The sequence below is a fragment of the Benincasa hispida genome, chromosome 11 (genome assembly GCF_009727055.1).
Source record: "Benincasa hispida cultivar B227 chromosome 11, ASM972705v1, whole genome shotgun sequence".
In the NCBI taxonomy this organism is placed as follows: Eukaryota; Viridiplantae; Streptophyta; class Magnoliopsida; order Cucurbitales; family Cucurbitaceae; genus Benincasa; species Benincasa hispida.
The window spans coordinates 7,969,226-7,990,298 of NC_052359.1; the positions used below are offsets into that span (position 1 = coordinate 7,969,226).

General features: G+C 36.6%; 1 protein-coding gene and 1 non-coding gene across 2 annotated transcripts; one reads left to right on the forward strand and one right to left on the reverse strand.

The window, feature by feature from the left end:
- Positions 1-1,699: 1,699 nt before the first annotated feature.
- Positions 1,700-1,802, forward strand: LOC120092328. Its single transcript, XR_005486033.1, has one exon. It is a non-coding gene; the product is annotated as a small nucleolar RNA R71 (small nucleolar RNA).
- Positions 1,803-15,200: 13,398 nt separating this feature from the next.
- Positions 15,201-17,338, reverse strand: LOC120091378 (pectinesterase/pectinesterase inhibitor PPE8B-like). The gene is made up of 2 exons (XM_039049380.1): positions 16,927-17,338; positions 15,201-16,613 (listed from the first exon to the last, which is right to left on the reverse strand). Exons 1-2 carry the CDS (start codon positions 17,234-17,236, stop codon positions 15,397-15,399), a joined length of 1,527 nt encoding a protein of 508 aa, XP_038905308.1. The 5' UTR covers positions 17,237-17,338; the 3' UTR covers positions 15,201-15,396.
- Positions 17,339-21,073: the final 3,735 nt, after the last annotated feature.

Sequence of the window (21,073 nt, forward strand, 5' to 3'; positions counted from 1 at the left end):
GTTTAACTACATTAAAACTTCCACCTCTTTGATTATCTACGTGATAGTTAATTTCTTCTTTAATGCACGTTTTAAAACTTATCCCCAAGTAGCTAGAAAGGGGTGTCCAAGAATAATTGGTACCCCCCCCCTCCCATCTATCTGCTTCATAGTCGGCAATATGATAAAATCTGCTGGGAATGTTGTCAACCTTTACCAGAACGTCTTCAAAATCTTTTCTTTAGGGTACTTGATTGTTCTGTCAGCAAGTTGAAGAGTACTCAATTCCCAGTTCTTCTTAAAGATTGAGGTGGACATGAGATTAATGCTAACGTCCCATCAATTCGCACAATTAGCATGTAACTACGTCAACCCTCCCTACATCGAGCATTGGGACTATGATGCTCCAGTGTGTCCTTCTGTTTTCTTGGTAGACTAATTGCTTACTAAATGCATTGCAATTCCTGGTTAAGCGAATTACCTCCGTCTCGCTGACTCTCCTTTTCTTCATGCAAAATGGTCCTTCAAAGATATTTGACATATGTTGACATATTGCTCGCAAGGCCTCTATATAGGTGGAATTGTTGATATGCAATTACCCTCAGGAGCTCAAGAAAAGTGCTTGAAATTGTTTGTTTCACTAACATTCTTCTTCACTCAACACGTCTGAGGAATGGTGGCATTCAGTGGGCACCACAGGTTTTCCTGTGTTTAACGCGTCTCTTGGTTCTGATATGTGCTTGTGGTTCAGGCATTCTTTCTCTTCTTGATCTTCTTATTGCCAATTTAATTTGTGTTGGGCGTTCTTTTGAAGGACTGCATATTTCTTGGAATTCCATTCTTCTTTCTTCAAGAGTTTTGCCACTCACAATGTCACACGCCATTGACTGGAGATTGCTACCTTTCCATTGTGTTCCGAGGAGTTTGCAATATTGCTAAGCAAAAACTCCAGGCTGGTCTATTTCTTCAAATCTCACTCGCTAATCTACCGCTACCTGTATCTTCCAAGTTTCTATATAGATGACGCCTTGACTTTTTTAAGGCAACGCAAATCATTCTAGGGTGAATGCATCCTTTAATAGGTTTCTAAAAGGACGATAGATCCTGAGCTCGAGATGCCTGTCCTCCTTTATTAAAGGGCTATTGGTGTGGCTGATGCATTGGTTGGAATGCAGGCGGCGGTCTTTGCCTTTGCTGTTGGTTTGCCCCTGAGTGGTGCTCTTGTTGGTTTCCTGTCCAAGAAAAATTTGGATAGTTCCTCCATCTAGGATTATATGTATTGGAAAATGGGTTGTTTTTAATAAAGCATACTGACTGCGGATTCTGTGGGCAATCAGTATAGGAGTGAGGATCTCCACAGCCCACATAGCTAACCATGGGCTGCCCGAATGCTTCTACTTGATTCACCTTCTGTTGATTTTATGCGTTCTCTAGCGATATGTTCTGCAAAAGGTTGGTCATCATAGCCACTTGTGCAGATAGTGTGGCTATTGCATTGGAATCAATAGAATTAACATTCTGAGATCTCTTCTTTCTGTCAGCTCTTCTGACACACGTATCGTCTACCCATTCCATGTTGTGCTTAGCAATGCGGTCTAATATCTTCTTAGCTTCAGTGTAAGATTTATCCATAATTCCACCAGTTTCCGCTGCATCGACTGCCATCTGTGATGCTCTATTCAATCCACCATAAAAAGTCTCCATCTGGATAGTTAGTGCTAGTCTATGGTTCGGGCAATTTTTTACCAATCCCTTAAAATGCTCCCATGCGACACTTAAGGTCTCAGCTTTTTTTGTTCAAAGTTCATAATCTCTCGACGCCTCCTCGCGTTGGTGGTAGGTGGGAAGTATTTTTGCATAAATTTCTCCACCAACTTCTCCCAGGTAGTGATTTCACCAGGCTTCAATGAGCTTACCCATTGTTTTGCATCATCACTCAAAGAATAGGGGAACAAAGATAGCCTGATCGCCAATAGGGTGATTCCAGGAATCACAAATGAGTTACACGTTTCCACGAAATGATTCAAGTGGGCGTGAGGATCTTCTCCACGACCACCCTCAAATTGTTCAGCAGTCTGGAGCATTTGAAGCATTACAGATTTCATCTCGAACCTCGTCCCATCTGGCGTTGGGTATATGATTCCTGGTGAGAAATCATACAGTACAGGGGACGCATACTCCCTCATGGGATGCGTGCTACTGTTCACCATTAGGATCGGATTTTGCACAGCATAAGCTAGTTGATGAGCTAAGTTTTGATTTTCCTGGTTGTCCACCATTGCTTGTTGTCTGTTCTGTTGTCTGAGAAATTGCTGCCTCAACCTTCGACGACGATTAGATCGGTTTCTACGTCGGAAGGTCCTTTCAATCTCGGGGTCGTATATAGTTTGGGAGTGCTCTCCCTGCTCATAAACATTCACAAGCTTAGGCTTAGCTCGTAATAATCCCTCGACTGAAGTGTTCCTACAAAAGATACTAACGAAATTTCTGATTAGTTTTGTTTCTGAATCCCCGGCAATGGCGCCAAAAACTTGTTTGTTGATATCGTGATTCGCGCTAGGAGTGTATTGTATAAAATGACTTGGAAGAATTTCTAAGTATGAATGATGCGTTGATGCTTTGATGCGTTTGTGTAGTTGTAATGCATTGGTGCATTATAGATGTGCAACAGAATGCACGACAGTCCACTATTTGACGTTCAAGTTTTCCTAAATCAGACCCAAGTATAAATCCAATTTAGGTTCCTGGTAAGTCCAAGGTCGAACTCAGGGATTCAGGTTAAGCTAATGCAGACCTTGCGTTATAGCTATTGTAGGGGTTTCCTAAATGTATGAAGAAATGTGTTATTTAAACTAAAGTGCTATGTATGCTTGTGCAAGAAGATACAAAAGAGTTGAGTAGTGAGTGATGGATCATCCGAAAATGGATTTTAATGTAAGTGGTATGCATCGATCTAAGATGAATGTACACGAACTAGAATCTGATGAATAAGATGATTTTTTTATCTTTGTTTATGCGTTAGACTTTATTCAACATTCCTCAATGCGAATAACATACAAAACCTATCTCTAGGATGCATGTGTCAAACACAGGATGCAATAAACACCAGTAAGTCTATCCCTAGATATACTAGGCATTCTACTTGATGCGAGCTTATTTATTCTCTCGAATAGTCTAAGCTAAAGATGTTTTTACTAATTAATCAAGTTGGCTTAAGCGTTTGACATGAAATTTTTCATGAAGTATAGATGCATCCAACATAAACAAGAAATAAACAATGGCAAAGTCTGATGGATCAAATATATGAATTTATAAAGAAGCAAATTGTCTTTACAAAAGTAATATTTAATCAGATAAAATGAAAGCGATAAATGAGATGAAAGGAACTGAGTCAAGCCACAGAGTACAATCTCTTGTATCTCTTTGGCTCAATTCTAGTTGTGTACAATCACTTGTATAAGAGTTGAACGAAGTGTCTCTCTCAAGCTCGACTTCCTCCACTCCTTGACCAGCGATGATGGTGGTTCTCTTCCCTTCTGATCTTCTTGGCACCACAACACAGTTTCTAAAGATCTACAACTATGACTACGCTAATACAGAGAGTGAGAATCTTGAAATTTCTTCTAAACTCGAACTCTGGAAGGATTTCATCTATTTAAGGCATTGGTCATCTCCAGCTTTGTGATGGGCAGAATTAAAGTCCATGCCCTATTCAACCGCCTGACACTCGGAAGCTTTTCAGACGCCGCCTGCTACAGGTGCTCACACTTGCAAGTGGTGATTTGACATAAACAGCCTGAATCAATGAATCTTCTCTGTATTGAATCCTTCCGACGCATGGCCCATGCGTTAGAACTTTGCCTGCGACACTTCTTAATCATGCGTTAGCTTCTTGTTGAAATCTTGCAGTATAACGCGTTAGTGCCGCAGTATTTAGTAATAAACATTCTTTTGCATGAGTTTGCTAATGTTTGAGTAATTCCATGCGTTTCTTCTAAAAATGAGGAGAATTTATCATTAAAAACCTTAGCTGTTCCAACTTAAGAGCAAAAATAACTTGTATTTCTACAAGTTATCACTAATCCATTTACGAGCTAATAGGGGGACCTCGTGGACCTACAGATCATGGGCTCCAACGATCCAAGATTAATTGGCTAAACTCTTTACACCGAATTAACCCTCATTCGTTAACTATTGGGTCACTCCACTAAAGCCCATAGTTGCACTTCCCTCACTGTAGATATATTATGTCCACTCGATATAACCATGATTAGTAAGTTAACCCTTCAAGGTTGTTTGTAATAGCGCCTAGGTCAAATGTTTGTTTTACCTCAGAGATTACCTCTTTTTCCTTAAGTCTCACTGATCCTCTAATGAACAATTTGTTTTTTATCCGATCAACAAACCGAGTCCTTCTTGGGCCAATAAGAGGGTGGGGCTCCTTGCTCAAGACCCAGAGTCAACATTTAAGGGAACAACCTCTCTACTATCCCTAAAAGCAGGTAGGAGGAGTTCCATCTTGCACTCTATGTCCTCAGCTATCTACCCGTTCTTACCCCTGAAATTGAGGTTTATTGGGCTGAAGCTGTTGAGCCACCCCTCACCTATGCAAATCTAAGGATAATTCCGAATAAATAGAAGTTCATAGTTAGCTTAGGATTAAGGTCAAGTTACCTAGGTCATTGTTTTGCAATAGTCAGTCTTATACAGTAATCAACATTATAAAGTAAGAGTGACTAATTTCGTGGTCCGATATTGTACAAACCCATTGAATAGAACGCCCTCACTCCTAATGTCATAACATGTACGAATTAGGATCACATCGTCTATAGCACTTTACAACTTCTTATAACAACTACAGGGTGGGTTGCATCCAATAGTGTTACCAGAATAAGGCACCCAATCTTATTCATATACTATAGATCCTTTTGACTATTGACTCGAACCTGGTCCACTTTTATATCTCCGCATAAAGTTCAAGTACTCATGTAATAGTCATGGATCTTTTTAGTTTATTGGATTTATTTCTAAAATGAAATAACCAATTTATATATTCAATAACAACTTATTGAATTTTCAAAATAAGTTTAAATGTTTACAAACCACGAGTTTTAGGACATAAAACCCAACATTTTTAGCATCCCAAGCTGCTAGTATCTGAAAGAAGATTTATAGCATCATGCAGTTCGACAAGGAGGCCCTTCATGAGTATTGGAATCGATTCAAAAAAACCTGTTCCAAGTTTCCCCATCATCAGATCTCAGATTGGCTCTTGATCCAATACTTTTATGAGGGACTCATGCAAACCGACAAAAGCAACATAGATGCAGTTGTAGGAGGAGCCTTAATCAATAAAACCCTGACTAAGGCAATGAACCTGATAGTTACTATGGCAGAAAATTTTCAATAGTTTGGAACCAAAGCTACAGTTAGTGTTAAATTCGCCTATAAGGTAAGTGGACTTAAGAAAGAAATATTTGACTTAGTTCTATTGTAAAGCAGCTAGCAAAGGTAGAGATTGGATAGCTCGCTATTGTTTGCCAAGTGTGTCGTGGAACTAGCCATTTAGCTGACATTTGCCCAAGTGCTCTACAAGAAGCAAAGCCTGAGGTAAATACCGTTGGAGGCTATAATTTCAATGGGCAAAAAATAAGTCGAGACCCATTCAATCAGACTTATAATTGGGTGGAGAGACCACTCAAACTTCAAATGGGGAGGACAGAAGAAGCAGGCTCAGCCCTAGTCATAGAGCTTCATCTAGTTCAGGTATGTCTTTAGAAGATATGGTTAAAAGTCTTGCTGATAATCATTTTAAATTTCAAAGTGCCATTGATTCTTTGGGGACCCAAGTCTCTCAACTAGCCACCTCGATGAGTAAATTAGAGAGACAGTCTGGCAAACTCCCATCTCAACCAGAATTAAACCCTAGAGAAAATGTAAGTGTAATCACGTTGAGGAGTGGCAAGGAGTTAGAGCCACCTACTGAGTCAAAGAAGCTAGAATTGGAAAGCCCAGGAATTTCTTCTTCGAATTCAACCATCTTACCACCACAAAACAAATAGGGTGTATCTTTTCACCCTTATCCTCCTTTAGATGCATATGTGCCTAAAGCGCCTTTTCCTTCCAGGCTTGCAAGGCCCAAGGAACCGATGGTTGACAAGGACAAGGAGCTTTTAGAGATGTTTAGAAGGGTAGAGATAAATATTCCTCTCCTCGATGTTGTCAAGCAAATTCCTAAATACGTCAAATTCCTAAAGGAGCTTTGCATGAGGAAGAGACAAGCCAAGGAAAATGAGAGAATGGTGGTAAGTCAATCTGTGTCTGCGATCCTTCAGAAAAACTTGCCTAAAAAACAAAATAATCTAGGTATGTTTTCTCTTCCTTGTATCATAGGAAAAATGAAAATTGATAAAGCCATGCTAGATTTCAGTGCATCAATAAATGTTATGCCTTATTCAATTTATCAAGAATTGAAATTAAAATACCTAACTGAAACTGGAACTGCGATTCAATCAGCTGATAGGTCTTTTATACACCCATTAGAAGTCATAAAGGATATCGTAGTTCAGGTCAATGACTTGCTTTCTCCTATTGATTTCTATGTTCTTAAGATGGAAGAGCCCACATCTATCTCATTTGCCTCCATCTTGCTTGGGCGGCCTTTTATGAAGGTGGCCAAGATTAATATTGATGTGGATGAGGGCACTTTATCTGTGGAGTTCGATGGTGAGTTGGTTAAGTTTAATATTTTCGATGCTACGAAATCTTCCACCATAGGGCAAATACATTCTTTGTGCCATATTGATGTTTTTGAATCTCTTGAGCATAAGGTTATATGGGACGTCTATGACGACGATAGGGATAACTCAGGAGATTTAATCCCACTTGGAGAGCTTACCACCTTGTCTATGACTAAGCCGGTAGGTATGTCCTCTTATTCTGATGATGAATCTTCTGACAAGGTGCTTCCTTCTATTTTGCAGGCACCTAAATTGGAGTTGAAGAATCTTCTAGACCACCTGAAGTATGCGTATCTAGGGGAAGCTAAGACCTTGCTTTTATAATTTCAAAGAACCTAACTAAGGAACAAGAAAAGTAGTTGGTTGAGGTATTGCAAAAATACAGGTTGGCTATTGGATGGATGTTGGACGACATAAAAGGTATTAGCCCTACTGTGTGCATGCATCGGATTTCTTTTGAAGATGGAGCTAAGCCTTGTCGACACCCCCAACGATGTCTGAATCCTATCTTAAATGAGGTAGCAAGCCAACCACATGTTCAAAAAAAGAGGAAAAATACGTCTATGGTATGAGATCACTTTATTAAATGCTCTGAATATAGTAATGATGATCCACATACTAAATGTAATTATTGCGATATGGTGTATGCATGTCATCTAAGAAGGAATGGAAATTCAACAATGAGAATGCATCTTGAACATTATTGTAAAAAAAAAAAATCCATATCAGATAAAAAATAGTAAGTTAAATATAACTCAGACCAAGTTGGTATTTAAGAATAAAGAGGGTGGTGAGGGTGGTAATACAACAACAATTAAATATAAGATGTTTACTATTGAGAATTTTCAAAGATTAAGTGTTGAGATGATCACATTTGATGAATTGTTATTTAAATTTATGGAGAACGAGGAATTTAAGAGGTTTGTGGAAGGGACTTCGATGTTTTAGTAGAACCAAAATTTGCTATTTGCCTTCTTGAACTACAATTTCTAGGGATATTTTAGGAATATATGCTAATTTGGAATAACAATTGAGAGACATTTTTGTGGATGAAGGATATAGAGTCTCCCTTATGTCCAATACTTGGGCATCGATTCAAAATATTAATCATATGTTTTTTACTGCACACTTTATTGATAGGATATGGAAGCTACATAAGAGAATTATTAGTTTCTCTTATATTGAGAACCATAGAGGGAAAACAATATGAAAAAAGTTGGAGAAATGTTTGAAAAAGTGGGGTATTGAAAGGGTTTTAACATTAACTATTGATAATACTTCATCAAATGATACAACCATTGCTTACCTAAAGAAGCGTTTTAAACATGGATTGGTGTTGAATGCTGATTTCTTGCATGTTAGATGTTGTGCATATATATTGAATTTTATTGTTTGTAATGGCCTGAAAGATGTGAATAATTCATTGATTCGAATTCCAAATGGTGTGAGGTTTGTTAGATCTTTTTCTACTAGACTTGCTAAATTTAAGAAGTGCATTGAAGAGGAAAATATATCTAGTAAGAGTATGTTATGTCTTGATGTTCAAACTAGATGAAATTTTACATACTTGATGCTTGATGCGGCTGAAAAGTTTGAAAAGGCATTTGAGAAGTTAGAAGACTACGACACAGTTTACATGAATGAGGAGAGTAAACCAACCATCCAAGATCAAAAAATTGCTAGAATATTTACCAAATTCCTGTCGATATTTTATGAAGTAATTGTTAGGTTTTCAAGGTCTCTTATCTTACTTCCAATACGACCTTCCACAAGATTAGTATTATTTAAAATTGCATAAGAAAATATTCAAGTGTAGTTGGTGTTGAAAATTTATTTTTGTGTGAAATGGCAATGAAGATGCAAGCGAAGTATGATAAGTATTAGGGGAAAAGCGTAAAAACAAATTTCCTTTTATATGTTGCGTCGTTTTGGACCCACATTTCAAGATGAAATATCTTATGTATTGTCTGAATGAGTTGTTTGATATGGATGGGCAAAAGAAGTCAGAAATAAGGTTCAGGATGTTTTGAGAAAATTGTTCAATGAATATTGTTTGTCAATTGTTAATCATGGTTTATCTTCATGTCCAAGTATGAGTCAATCTTTAATTTGTAATGGTAGTAGCTCAACGACTACATCTACTACTACTTCTACTGTTAGTAATGCTTCAAAGATTTTTCATTTTGATTTTGAAGATATGGAAGAAGCTGATACCTAAAGTGTGGATACAAAAGTTGATATTTACTTATTGAAGTCTCGTATTAAACATGTGGAGAAATTGATATCTTAGATTGGTGGAAAGGAAATTCTTCTAGATACAAAGTTCTTAACAAAATTTCATGAGATCTTTTAGCAATTTCGATATCCACAGTTGCTTCTGAGTCTGCATTTAGTACTAATGGGAAAGTAATCAATAATTTTCATTCAGCGTTAACTTAGGATTAAGGTCAAGTTACCTAGGTCATCGCTTTGAAGTAGTCAGTCTTAAATAGTAAACTACATTATAAAGTAAGAGTGACTCATTTTCGTGGTTTGATCTTATACAAACCCTTTTGCATAAGGACACCCCCACTTCTCATGTCCAACATGAACGAATTAGGATCACTTCATTTGTAGCAGTTTACAACTCCTTGTAACAACTACAAAGCGGATCGCATCCAATAGTGTTACCAGAATAAGGTACCCAACCTTATCCATATACTATTGATCATTTTGACTATTTACTCGAACTTGATCCACCTTTATGTCTCCACATAAAGTTCAAGTACTCATCCAATAGTCAAGAGACTTTTAGGTTTATTAGATTTCTATTCAAGCAATAGATCTATTCAATAACACCTTGATTGAATTTTCAGAATAAGTTTCACGAGTTTTAGGATATAAAACCCAACAAACTCCCACTTGGACTAAAACTCCAGTGGTAACTTATATATCCGACATATAAGACTGAGTTTCTGAGTTTTACAGAGAAATACAATAAACTACAGCATCCCATACCCATCTTTTACCATTCAGTGTCTCTATACCCGATATTTCTCCCAGTTGCCCTATGTTATCTGGTATTCCTAATCCTACTAGATAATTCTTAAACACTTTAGCTGAGAGAATCATTGTAGACATTGATTAGTATACAATAGGCTTTTGAATTTGATTAGTATACATTATTCATAAATAAAACTATATGGGATTGCATCTTATTTTCAATAATGGCTAGGAAGCACACTTTCTTCCCACTACATTGAGGTACTCTCAACTCTTTGAGTAAGATGCATCTGACCTATCACAACAACTCTTTGTTAACAGTCAGATCTAGAAATCTTTAAACTCTTTATACTTTGATCTAGCAATTTAAATATCTAAATATTTACAAATGGCTTTTAACAATTTGATTCTTAACTGAGGTTGCCTGAACAAACATAATTTTTGAAAATGAACATTTCATTTATCCAAAAATATATACAATTTATTCTTAACAAGATTTACAAAAGTAGTAACATCAAGCAGCAACTTCTCCCACTGGATGAGCAGAGCAAATGGTCCTAAGGACAAGCTAGCCTAGCTACCTTTCTCTACTCTCTTTTCGACAAGATATTGAGGATAGTGTCTCCTCCAGTGCCCTTCTTCATTGCAGTGGAAACATTTTCTTTGCAGTGTTATCTTTGCCTTTCTTTCCAGTAGGTATCTTCTTCCCTTTCCCTTTTCCTTTCTTCACAAGAATACTCTTACTCTTTGAAGAGGAGGCAACATCAGGCTTGGAGGACATTCCCCTCTTCTCGACAGTAGTAACATTTACTTCTGACACCAAACCCTTTGTTCCCAACAATATCTGGTATGCCTGTAGCTCATTTAGTAGAGTAGTCAAGTTGTATTCAACTTTATTCATTAATGCATTCGAAATTGCAGAAAATTCTTCGAAAGAGATTCTAGAATAAATCCAACTTGACTTCTCTTATCTATGATAGCACCATTTACTTCTGTCATATTAAAGTAGATCATCATGTCCAGGACATGTTCACGAACATTGGTCCCAACTTTCATGCGATTGTTGTAAACGTATTTGATGGCATCATGCCTTAAGGTGAAGGAAAGTTGTCCAAACATCCCTCGCAGAGATTCCATAATCTCTTTGACAGTACTCATATCCTCTTTGCCAACACATCAGATAAGGTGGCAAGGATATAAGGACGGGCTTAATCATTAGCCTTGACCCATCTGTCAGACATATCCCGAACACTTCAGTTTGTGTTAGAGCTAGGAATGGGAGGACAATCCTTAGTTAAGACAAACCACAAATCGTCTATCACAAGTATCATGTTCAAATTTGATTTCCAATTCATATAATTATCCCCTATGAGTTTATCCGATGCCAACACTTGTATGATTGAACTCATCATTCTGAAATTTTAAATCCAATCAAGTTTTAGCAATTTTAATAATGTACCCAAGATTATTCTTTTTCTACTATAATACATCAAGACATTCTTGAATAAATACTACCTCTAGAATAACTCATATTCTGATAGTCATTTAGGTACCACTTTTGGTCATATATTATTAAAACTTAATAATTCTGTAAGTATAAACTCACCGTTTTCAGACGTCGAAGATCATTAAGACCAAAGAAATCCTATCCATTTCTGGAGCTTGAGTTGTTCCGAATCCTATGTTACAACCCTCCGAGGGGATAACCGTCTAAAAAATAAATGACTAGCAAAGGGCCGCTTAAAACTAACTAACAAGCGCAACATAGAAATCTCATGGTCCAAACTAACAGAAGAGACCGCAGGATATGTTGACACATTTCCTTCACCCACTTACTATGAACTACTTCCTTCGTTCACCTTGATATGGACTCATACAAAACACTTTTCGAATGAAGGTCACTCCTAGGATGACACGAAGCGTGATATGAATCTCACGGTGTGAACTATGTGGAGATGTGGCTGTTGAAATCGTACACTTGATTTTTGTTCGAACAACTTCCCCTTATTCACCCGAATCTAAATTTAAGCTAAAAAATACTTTACGAATGGAGGTCACTCCTAAGGTGATACGAAATACTGCTTAAATCTAGATTGTGAACTCTTAGGGACGCAAGAGCTAAGAATAACATATCGCGTATGTTATTAATCTCCCGCTGAAGTTTTCTAATAACTCTATCATATAGAATTTATTGACTACCACTGAAGTGTTCTAATTTTTGGGTAACTTTATACTTAGGTTCTTTTCCGGCTAATAAAAATAACCCTAAGCCTATGTGGTTTATCCAAGTATAACTCTTATAATTGGACTTAAACTTACGATGTTTAGGTGATAAACCCTTTTATTACCTCACATCGTTCATGAATACGTATTGCCAAATCGTTTAGTGTTTGCTTGATCGTTTAGCAACCAACGGCTATCGCTTAGTAAAGCAACACGATCATGTAGTGTTTTCCTTCTATCGTATAGTGTCATCGTCTAACGCATGAAGCTAAACGATCGCTGATCTTTATAGTTTAGTGTCGCGTCTTGATTGTTTAGCGCACGTCCAAGGTAAGCGGTTTCCTAGTGCTATCGCATAGCTCTCGATGCATCGCCCAGATGTCGCTCATAGGTAAACGATCATTTAATGCTATCGCTTATCTACCACATAAAGGTAAACGATTGCTTAATGCTATCGCTTAGCATTTTAATGCATCACTTAGCTCCCGATCAAAAGTAAACGGTCGTGGTAAGCGATCACTTAGCGTTATCATATAGCTCTTCACCGCATCGCTTAGCTCCCGAGGTAGACGATCGTCTAGCACACAACACCTAAACGATAAACACCCGAAGCTACACGATCATTTAGCTTTTTCTTCACATCGTCTAATGCATGAAGCTAAACAATCGCTTAGCTATTGAAGCTTAATGACGATATCAACAGAGGTTGATCGTCTGGAATCTGCAACTTGGCATCTTCACTTGTTTCTTCGAATTACAGCCTAATTTCAACTCTAATGACTCTAAATAAATTAAAGACTCTTGGGAAGACATAAAAGCTCATCAAACAAGAGCTAATTACAAATTTAAATGATAAATTAAAGAGAAAATAAAGGTGAAAACTCAGAAAATCATATCAGTATAGCAGTTTCATATTTTTATATAAAACACCCACCAAACCAAAATTAAATAGAATTGAATGCTTATTTGATGCTCTGATACCAATTGTTTGATCAGTAGCAGCACGCAGCGGAAGAGAATAGGATCCATAAACACTCTAATTCATTAATTTTGGCTGAAAATATACATGCTAAAACAGAGTTTAATGGGTTTCAAGAACATACCTTGGCTGAACCGTTAAAATCTTGATTTCCAGCTGTAAAATCCTCTAAATCCTTATGCAGACCACCACAAAATCTTCCCTACTATTCACTTAGTGCTTTAGATTAAGTTGTGAGACTCAAAATAAGCTAGAATTAAAGGGAAATTGGAGATAGCTCACTGCAACAACCCAAAATGAAAAACATCTTTCTTCATCTGAATTTTTCAGAAAAAATTCATTTGGTTGCATCATCTTCACTTCACTCCAATCTCTTCAATATATTGTAGACTATCATGCAAAGAGATTTGATGCATGCGATGCAGCTCATGCTTGGAGTTTAATGAAGGAAGAGGTGGGTTTCTTTGTGAGCTACTTGAAGATGAACATAAAAAGCTTATTTTTCAATTTTCAAAATCCAATTTTGATTTTAAAATCATATTTTATTTCTAAAATCAAAATTTATTAATTTTAAAAATTAATTTCATAAATTAATTTTCTAGTAAAATTAATAAATAATTATTTAAATAATTTGTAATATCCAATATTAAATTAATTTTTACACAAATTTATCTTCATATATTTAAATCATATTTAAATATATTTTCTCCAATTTCGTTTGATTCTAATTTGAATGTTTCAAATTTAACTTATCATGCTACTCTAGAGCTAATCCATTTTCAAGCTAGTAGGGGAACCTTGTGGACCTACAGATCATGGGCTTCAACGATCCGAGATTAATCGGCTATACTCATTAGACCGATCTACCCCCATTTGTTAACTAATGGGCCACTCCACTAAAACCCATAGTTGAACTTCCCTCATCGTAGATATATTATGTCCACTCTATATAACCATGATTAGTAAGTTAACCCTTCACGTTGTTCATAATAACGGATGGGTCAAATCTCTGTTTTACCCCCGAAATTATCTCTAGTTCCTTAAGTCCCCACCGATCCCCTAATGAACAATTGTTTTGTGATCCAATCAACAAAACTGAGTCCCTCTCAGACCAATGAGAGGGCAGGGCCCCTTGTTCAAGACCCGGAATCAGGACTTAAGGGAATAACCTCTCTACTATCCCTAAAACGAGTAGAAGTGAATTCCCTCTTGCACCCTATGTCCCCAGCTATCTATCCAGTCTTACCCCTGAAATGGGAGTCTTATTGATCTGGTGCTTTTAAGCCAACCCTCACCTATGCAAATTAAAGGGTAATCCCGAATAAACAGGAGTTTATAATTAGCTCAAGATTAAGGTCAAGTTACCTAGGTCATCGCTTTGAAATAGTCAGTCTTAAATAGTAAACAACGTTATAAAGTAAGAGTGACTCATTTCGTGGTCTGATCTTGTACAAACATTTTTGCACAAAGACACTCCCACTCCTCATATCCAACATGAACGAATTAGGATCACTTTGTTTGGAGCACATTACAACTCCTTGTAACAACTACAGAGCATGTCGCATCCAATAGTATTACCATAATAAGGTACCCAATTTTATCCATATACTATAGATCATTTTGACTATCTACTCGAACCTGATCTACCTTTATGTCTCCACATAAAGTTCAAGTACTCATCGAATAATCAAGGGACTTTTAGGTTTATTGGATTTCTATTCAAGCAATAGATCTATTCAATAACACCTTTATTGAATTTTCAGAATAAGTTTCATTAGTTACATACCACGAGTTTTATAACATAAAACCCAACCGATAGAAGTCTAATAGATTAGTTTTACCGAATATTTGCTAATTGTAATTGTGATTATTTAACTTTAAGCTTATTAATTTTGTTGTGTCTTGGAATTTCAAAATTGGTTTTCAAAACATAAAAATATATTTTGAATACTGGAAATAATTTAAATTCATTGTTTGATTGGATTTAAAATTTAAAATTATATTTAGAAAATGTTGTAAACAAAGAGGGAAAAAAATTAGAAGGAAATTTTAAATTATAGAAATTTATAAAATAGGAAAAAAAAAGAGAAAGAACACCCAAACCGCAAACTCGAACTGAACCGCATCACATATATGCGATTTGATTTGGTTTTGTCCGAACTCAACAAGCGATTTTCTTCGGTTTCAAATAATAAATTTTTAAAATTTTTCGTTCAATTCGATTTGAATCCTAAAAGCTGTGAACACTCATAGATCACACATTAAAGCATATGACGATTGTACTATAGTGGCACATAGAGGAATGAAGATTTGGTGGTAATTTATAGGTCTTCTTAAAAATATTAACTTTAATTACAAAATAAAAATATTTAGTGACATTGTTACACTTATCTTTAGGTATTCCATTGAATCGTCCAATCATAAATTATCACATTAAAGAAATATTTTTATCACTTTTAAAAAATATTTTAAGACGATCGTATTACTCCCAAATTAATTAGCTCCGAGTCCTGCAGTGAATTTGACACCCGTGGACGGCAACCACATGTTTCCTTCAATGAATTGAGCCACGGTGAAGTTAGTAGCTTCACTGGTATGATTCAGTCGGCGGTAACCGGGCCAATTGACACGCTTCGCCAATCGCGCCCCCGGCCCATGATTCATAAACTCAGCATAGAATAGTGTATTCAATGCAAAATCGCCGTTCCACTCAAGCCAACCTTCTGGCCTAATGGCGTCGCTCATATATGACTGCATGATAATGGTTCTGGAATATTCCTTCCATGGTCTTCCAAGGTACGTTGCCGTGGTGTTAACCAAGGGTTCAAGGTCTGAGTCCGCAGAGATGTTGCAGAATTGAATGGAGAAGCCGGTGGGTTGGTTTGGGTCTTTCCGGCCCTGAGCAGTGATGGTGTTTTTCTGGTTGGGAAGACCCTTCTTCGCGAGGATGGTGCAGTTTTGGAAAACAACGGTGCCATCGCCGAACAGAAAATCAACGGTGCCACTGATTTGGCACTCGCGGTAGAATTGGCGCATGGTGTGCGTATACAGCGTGTCTTGGTACCCTCTAATTCGGCATCGAAAAAATACCGATAGATCCGAGTCGGATCTAAGTGCCACTGCTTGATGTTTCTCTGGCCCTGCAGTATTCTCGAATGTTATGTCTCGCGCTATGAATCCTCTTCCACTTACAGCAAAGGTCGCTGAGCGGAATGTTGTCCAACCGTCAACAAAATTCCGCTTACCCGATATGATGGTGGCATCGATTCCATCTCCAATCATCATGAGATTCCACTTCTTCTTCTTGATCTCCACGTTCTCCAAATACACACCCCTCTTAATGTATATAACATAACGTTGTATGCTATTGTCAGGGGCCGCTCGAACCGCATCCATCACACTGGTGAAATCCCCAGTCCCATCGGCGGCCACAGTGGCATCGGCAGCCAAGTCATTTAGATGCAGCAGATTCCGGTCCTCAGATTTCACCCATGAAGGAAACTCAGCCGGCTGATTATTGGGGAAAGATTTCACCATGGAAAGAAGGTCATAGAGCTGTGAAGTTAACTGGTCGATGCCCCCGGATACAAGACCTTTGATAAAGCTATTGGTGCCCTCAAATCCATCAATGCATGTTTCTGGATTAACCACTGCAGCGCTCAGCCATGTCTTCAGATCAGAACTCAGATCTCCTGTGCTGTAGTCTTTAGCTGTAATGTAAGCAGGAGGATCTTTATTTTATATTGCATTTGCATGTGAAAACAGAGGGAAAAAAAAAAAAAGAAGAGACAAGTAGGACTCCCAAGGCCCTAGTGTAGTTAAATAAGTGGAATGTTGGAACTAGGGAAATTGGTGCGACCTCATAATATGACTAGTAGGTCCAGCAGCGGCACAATCAATTACATTTATACAGTATTAGTATCCCATTCCCGTGAACCAACCAACCAATATAATAAAACAAGGTTTAAAAGCGGCATATATAATGAATAGGCCTAAATTTAGAATGTAAACGTAGTATAGTACCCTTGGGATTTTGGGTGGCGGAGAGGGACCAGCTCAACTGATCAACAGAAGAGTCGAGCAAATCGAGACAGTCGGAAATGGCGGTGGAAAGCCGTAAATCACCCAGTAATTTAGTGAATGGAGAGAAAATGGTCATCACCTGTCGTACACCGTCGATGGTGGAGAGAAGTGAGTTAGAGAACTGGGAGAAGGGTACCTTCAAGCATTCTGTCTGCACAAGATCCACTGAAGAGGTAGCCGGAAGTATCGGAAACAAGAGGATGAAGAAGAAGCAGCAAAACTGAAGGGGTTTTGTGGTTAATTTGGCCATTAAGATAAGATGGAATTATTGAGCTACTTCTGCCTCGGTCTCTGAGTTACGGACGGAGGAGGAAATTAAACAAAATGGAAGAAATAAATGAAGGGTCCTGCGGGAAGGTGAGGGAACTTTAAAGGCGGAGGTTGGGGAGATAACGCGTTGATTTGAATGCCACATTCACGTTTTGTGGGGAAGGGTTTGTCTGAAATCCATGTGTCGGCGCTCATAAAAGCTTCTCTTCTTACGCGGATCTCGGGGCATCTCACAGTCGCTGGAAAGCATTTACGACAACTTTACTAGATTCTGAACGTCTTTCCTTTGATCTTTTTGGATGTCAGTATCATGGAAATAGTGAACACCCACACCCACACCCATGTCTCCTAATTATCTCTTCTTTTGAACCAAAACATTGCCCACGCCATCAATCTCTGCTCCCCTAACAATAACAAATGCTATTAATCACACAGCCTGACTTCTATTGCACCCCTACTTCCCCACCCTCTTCATTCATCACTTCCTCCTCTCATTAATCTCTCCTTAATTTCATTCCATTTGTTTTTTTCTATTTGATTTCCGCAAAACCAACATCCTAACCAGAAAAATGAAATGGTATATCATCTTTTGGGGCCAATATGAGATGGTTTATTATCTTAGTGTATGGAGGTTAATTATCCTATCTCACTGATTCTAATTATTTGTGGGCTCATTTTCGAAATGGGTTTCGTATCTTACCGTCATTTTTCTTCCGTGTATCACAGTGCTTGAACATACTCGATCATTCTCGATCATACTCGATCATGCGTGAACATGCTCAATCATACTCAATCGTCCATACTCGAGCATACTCGATCATGTTTGAGCATACTTGATCATATTCGATCATACTCGATTATACTCGCATATTTTACACATTTTTAATATTATACATTATTAGTTACCTCATTTATTAAACTATCCACCAATTTTACTAATGACTGTTCTGATTGTTTCCTGATTTTATTAATGACTGTTCCAATTGTTTGTTGATTTTAAATGGATTTGAGTTTATTCATGATGTAAACTTAATATTCTGAGACTAATCACACTTTTTTTTAATATTTGTTGGGGTTGTTATTAATGTTCAACAATCATCCCTCTCCTTTTACTTTTACTATATAACAATATTGGTCCTTCTTTATTTGTTGAGAGCCTCCACTGTCCAAGATTTATTTTGTCAATCTAGTGAGTTGTTTAACTTTGGTTTCTCCTCTACTTTCTAATGTTTGGTTTTGTTATTTTCATATTATTAAATTTCTAACTTTTGGTTGTTTGGTGGATGATAGGGTGCCTCATTGTGTTTTGATTCGGTAACCCGTGGACTTTATCCATATCGTACTTCATAGAAGTAACATAGGTACTTCTCTATTCGAACTAGTTCTCATCCTACATTATAAGTATTTCTAGATTTTTTCTAACCTTTTTTATTGTTTTATTATGCAGCCCAAACTAATACGGAGTATTCAATTAGTTTGAGGTTGGTCGGTTACTTTTTCTTGTATTCCCCTATATTCCATTTTAGTTGTATTTTTTATGTTATTAATTTTGGTGTGTTACTTATACAATGGATATATTACACAGACTGCTTGACATTTTATGGTGTTATTCATTTTTTTATGAGTATTTGCATTATCTTCATTTATTTTTAATGTTTACATGCTTCTTAATATTGAATTTACCTAAGTTACCTGCAAAAGTGTGATATTTTTATTTTTGGAAGATTGAACAATAAAAATATAGCTTAATTAATAAATAAATATAAATATATTACTTAGACTTAATAAATTTCAGTAGTTAATATAATCATTTTTAATTATTTTAATATAAATTATCAATGTAATCATTTTTAATTATTTTAATATAAAATTGAATTGTATACCATGTCTTGAGATTGGAAAGAATAAAACAATGCAATCAATGTCTTATTCCAAATAGGATGGATACAATAATTGGATTATACGATTTAAAAAGAAAAAATAGTGTTCATACAGACAAATTATTATAAAGTACAAAAACTGAACCAGATAGCACAGACATATCAATTCAAACATAACAACTCTGCACAACTAAATACAGACATCGGAATTCTCCAGTATTAGAACACCCCATATTCTATATTAGTGCCCCCAAACAGTCCCATAGTGACATAATGTTACTTTTGAAGATAGAAAATATTAAAAAATGCTGAATATATTTCCATGGATTTAAAATACATAGGATAGAGGTCATGTTTTTATGTTTGATTTATGGGATGTTTTTCTAAAGCTTCACGTTTTTGCTCTGCCTTATAGCACCTGTCAACAATCACGTCAGGGGAAAGGGAAAAAAACATAATTTTCAGATTTTTCCAGATTCACCACTACCATAATCGACAACCACAAATAGTTAAGAACAACACAAATTCAACTAAACAAAGAAAATAAAATAGATGCGAACAGGTATGGTATGTGCTATATCTTCCCATTTCTACTTTTTCTGCCTTGACTTTTAGAACGAACAATTTCTTTTTTGCTTACATTTAAAAAAATATATAAATAAAAAGAAAAAATCGATGAGAAAACAACTGTAGCAAGCTTTAAATTGTTTGTAGAATTAGTAAAAGATACTATTGTGTTTTGCAAAATATTAAATGTGCAGTTTGTCCTACATCGGACTCCAAGTGTATAAAAGAATTTCATGCCCTTGGTTTCAATTGTTTATGTTAGAAATACTTTAAGTTTAAGTATGCTAACTCTAGTTAAATTCTCTTTATGTATTTTTTGAGAGTGAGAAAAGGGTGTGGGTAATATAAAAGTTTTGAAAAAGTGTTCCTATAATTGGGATCATGAAAGAGAATTGTTCTATATGATTGTAACAATTTTTCATATAGTGATTTTTTTCTTGTGGGTCGTGATTTTTCGACGTAAATTATTGTGTTTTCAATTTTATTACTTTCTTTTAGTTTCTCGGTTATTTTCTATTTATTTCTGTGGTAGAAGTGGGAAGTTTTTGCCAATAAATGGTTTTAGCATTACGTTCATAGTTTTTTTTTTAGCATGCTTTATGGTTGCAGAATTGTCTAACCTTCCACATCAAAAAAGAATTCTTGAAACGGGCTACGATGTTTTATGAATAATGTGAGTTGTTCACTACTTGCTGATTTGCTAGGAGTAAAGAAAATGTATGTCAAGATTTATGAGTCCAATAAAGTTTTGATGGAAGAATCAACTTCGGTTTGTGTAAAGTGTAAGTCAAGGATGTGTGATACAATCTGGGTTACACAAGTGCAAATTAAGCGGTGATGGTGTTCTAGTGCAGTTCTGGACTGTATGAGACTCCCTCTCACTTGATGATATCTTTCCTCCAACTTGTGAACTCCTTTCACATGAGAACTTAGGCTTCTCTAAATCTTGAGAACTCACTTCTCGATGAATAACACCTTAGGTTCCCCCTAAGGCTTGAGAAATTCTTCTCGATGAAAAAAGTCTTAAACTCCCCCTAAGATCAATCAATCTTCATGAATTAAAGCAAGAACATGTGAATAACATGTTGCTGTAAATAGCTCAAAGGACTTCTACTTAAAAACAATGTAGTGTTGTAAGAATTTTGTAAAGCTCACACGATAATCTCACAAACAATTGATGTGGCAACCCTAGCATGAGTACTTCTTGAACCTAATTAGCATAACAGAATGATGGAAAACATCCCCATATAAAATTGTCAGCTCACCAAAAAGGAAAAGATCTCAAATAAAATGTTCTGAAGAATAAGTTAAATAAAGAAAGAAATATTTTGCACATTTGGCATCTAGAAGAACATCCTCTGAGACAAGAT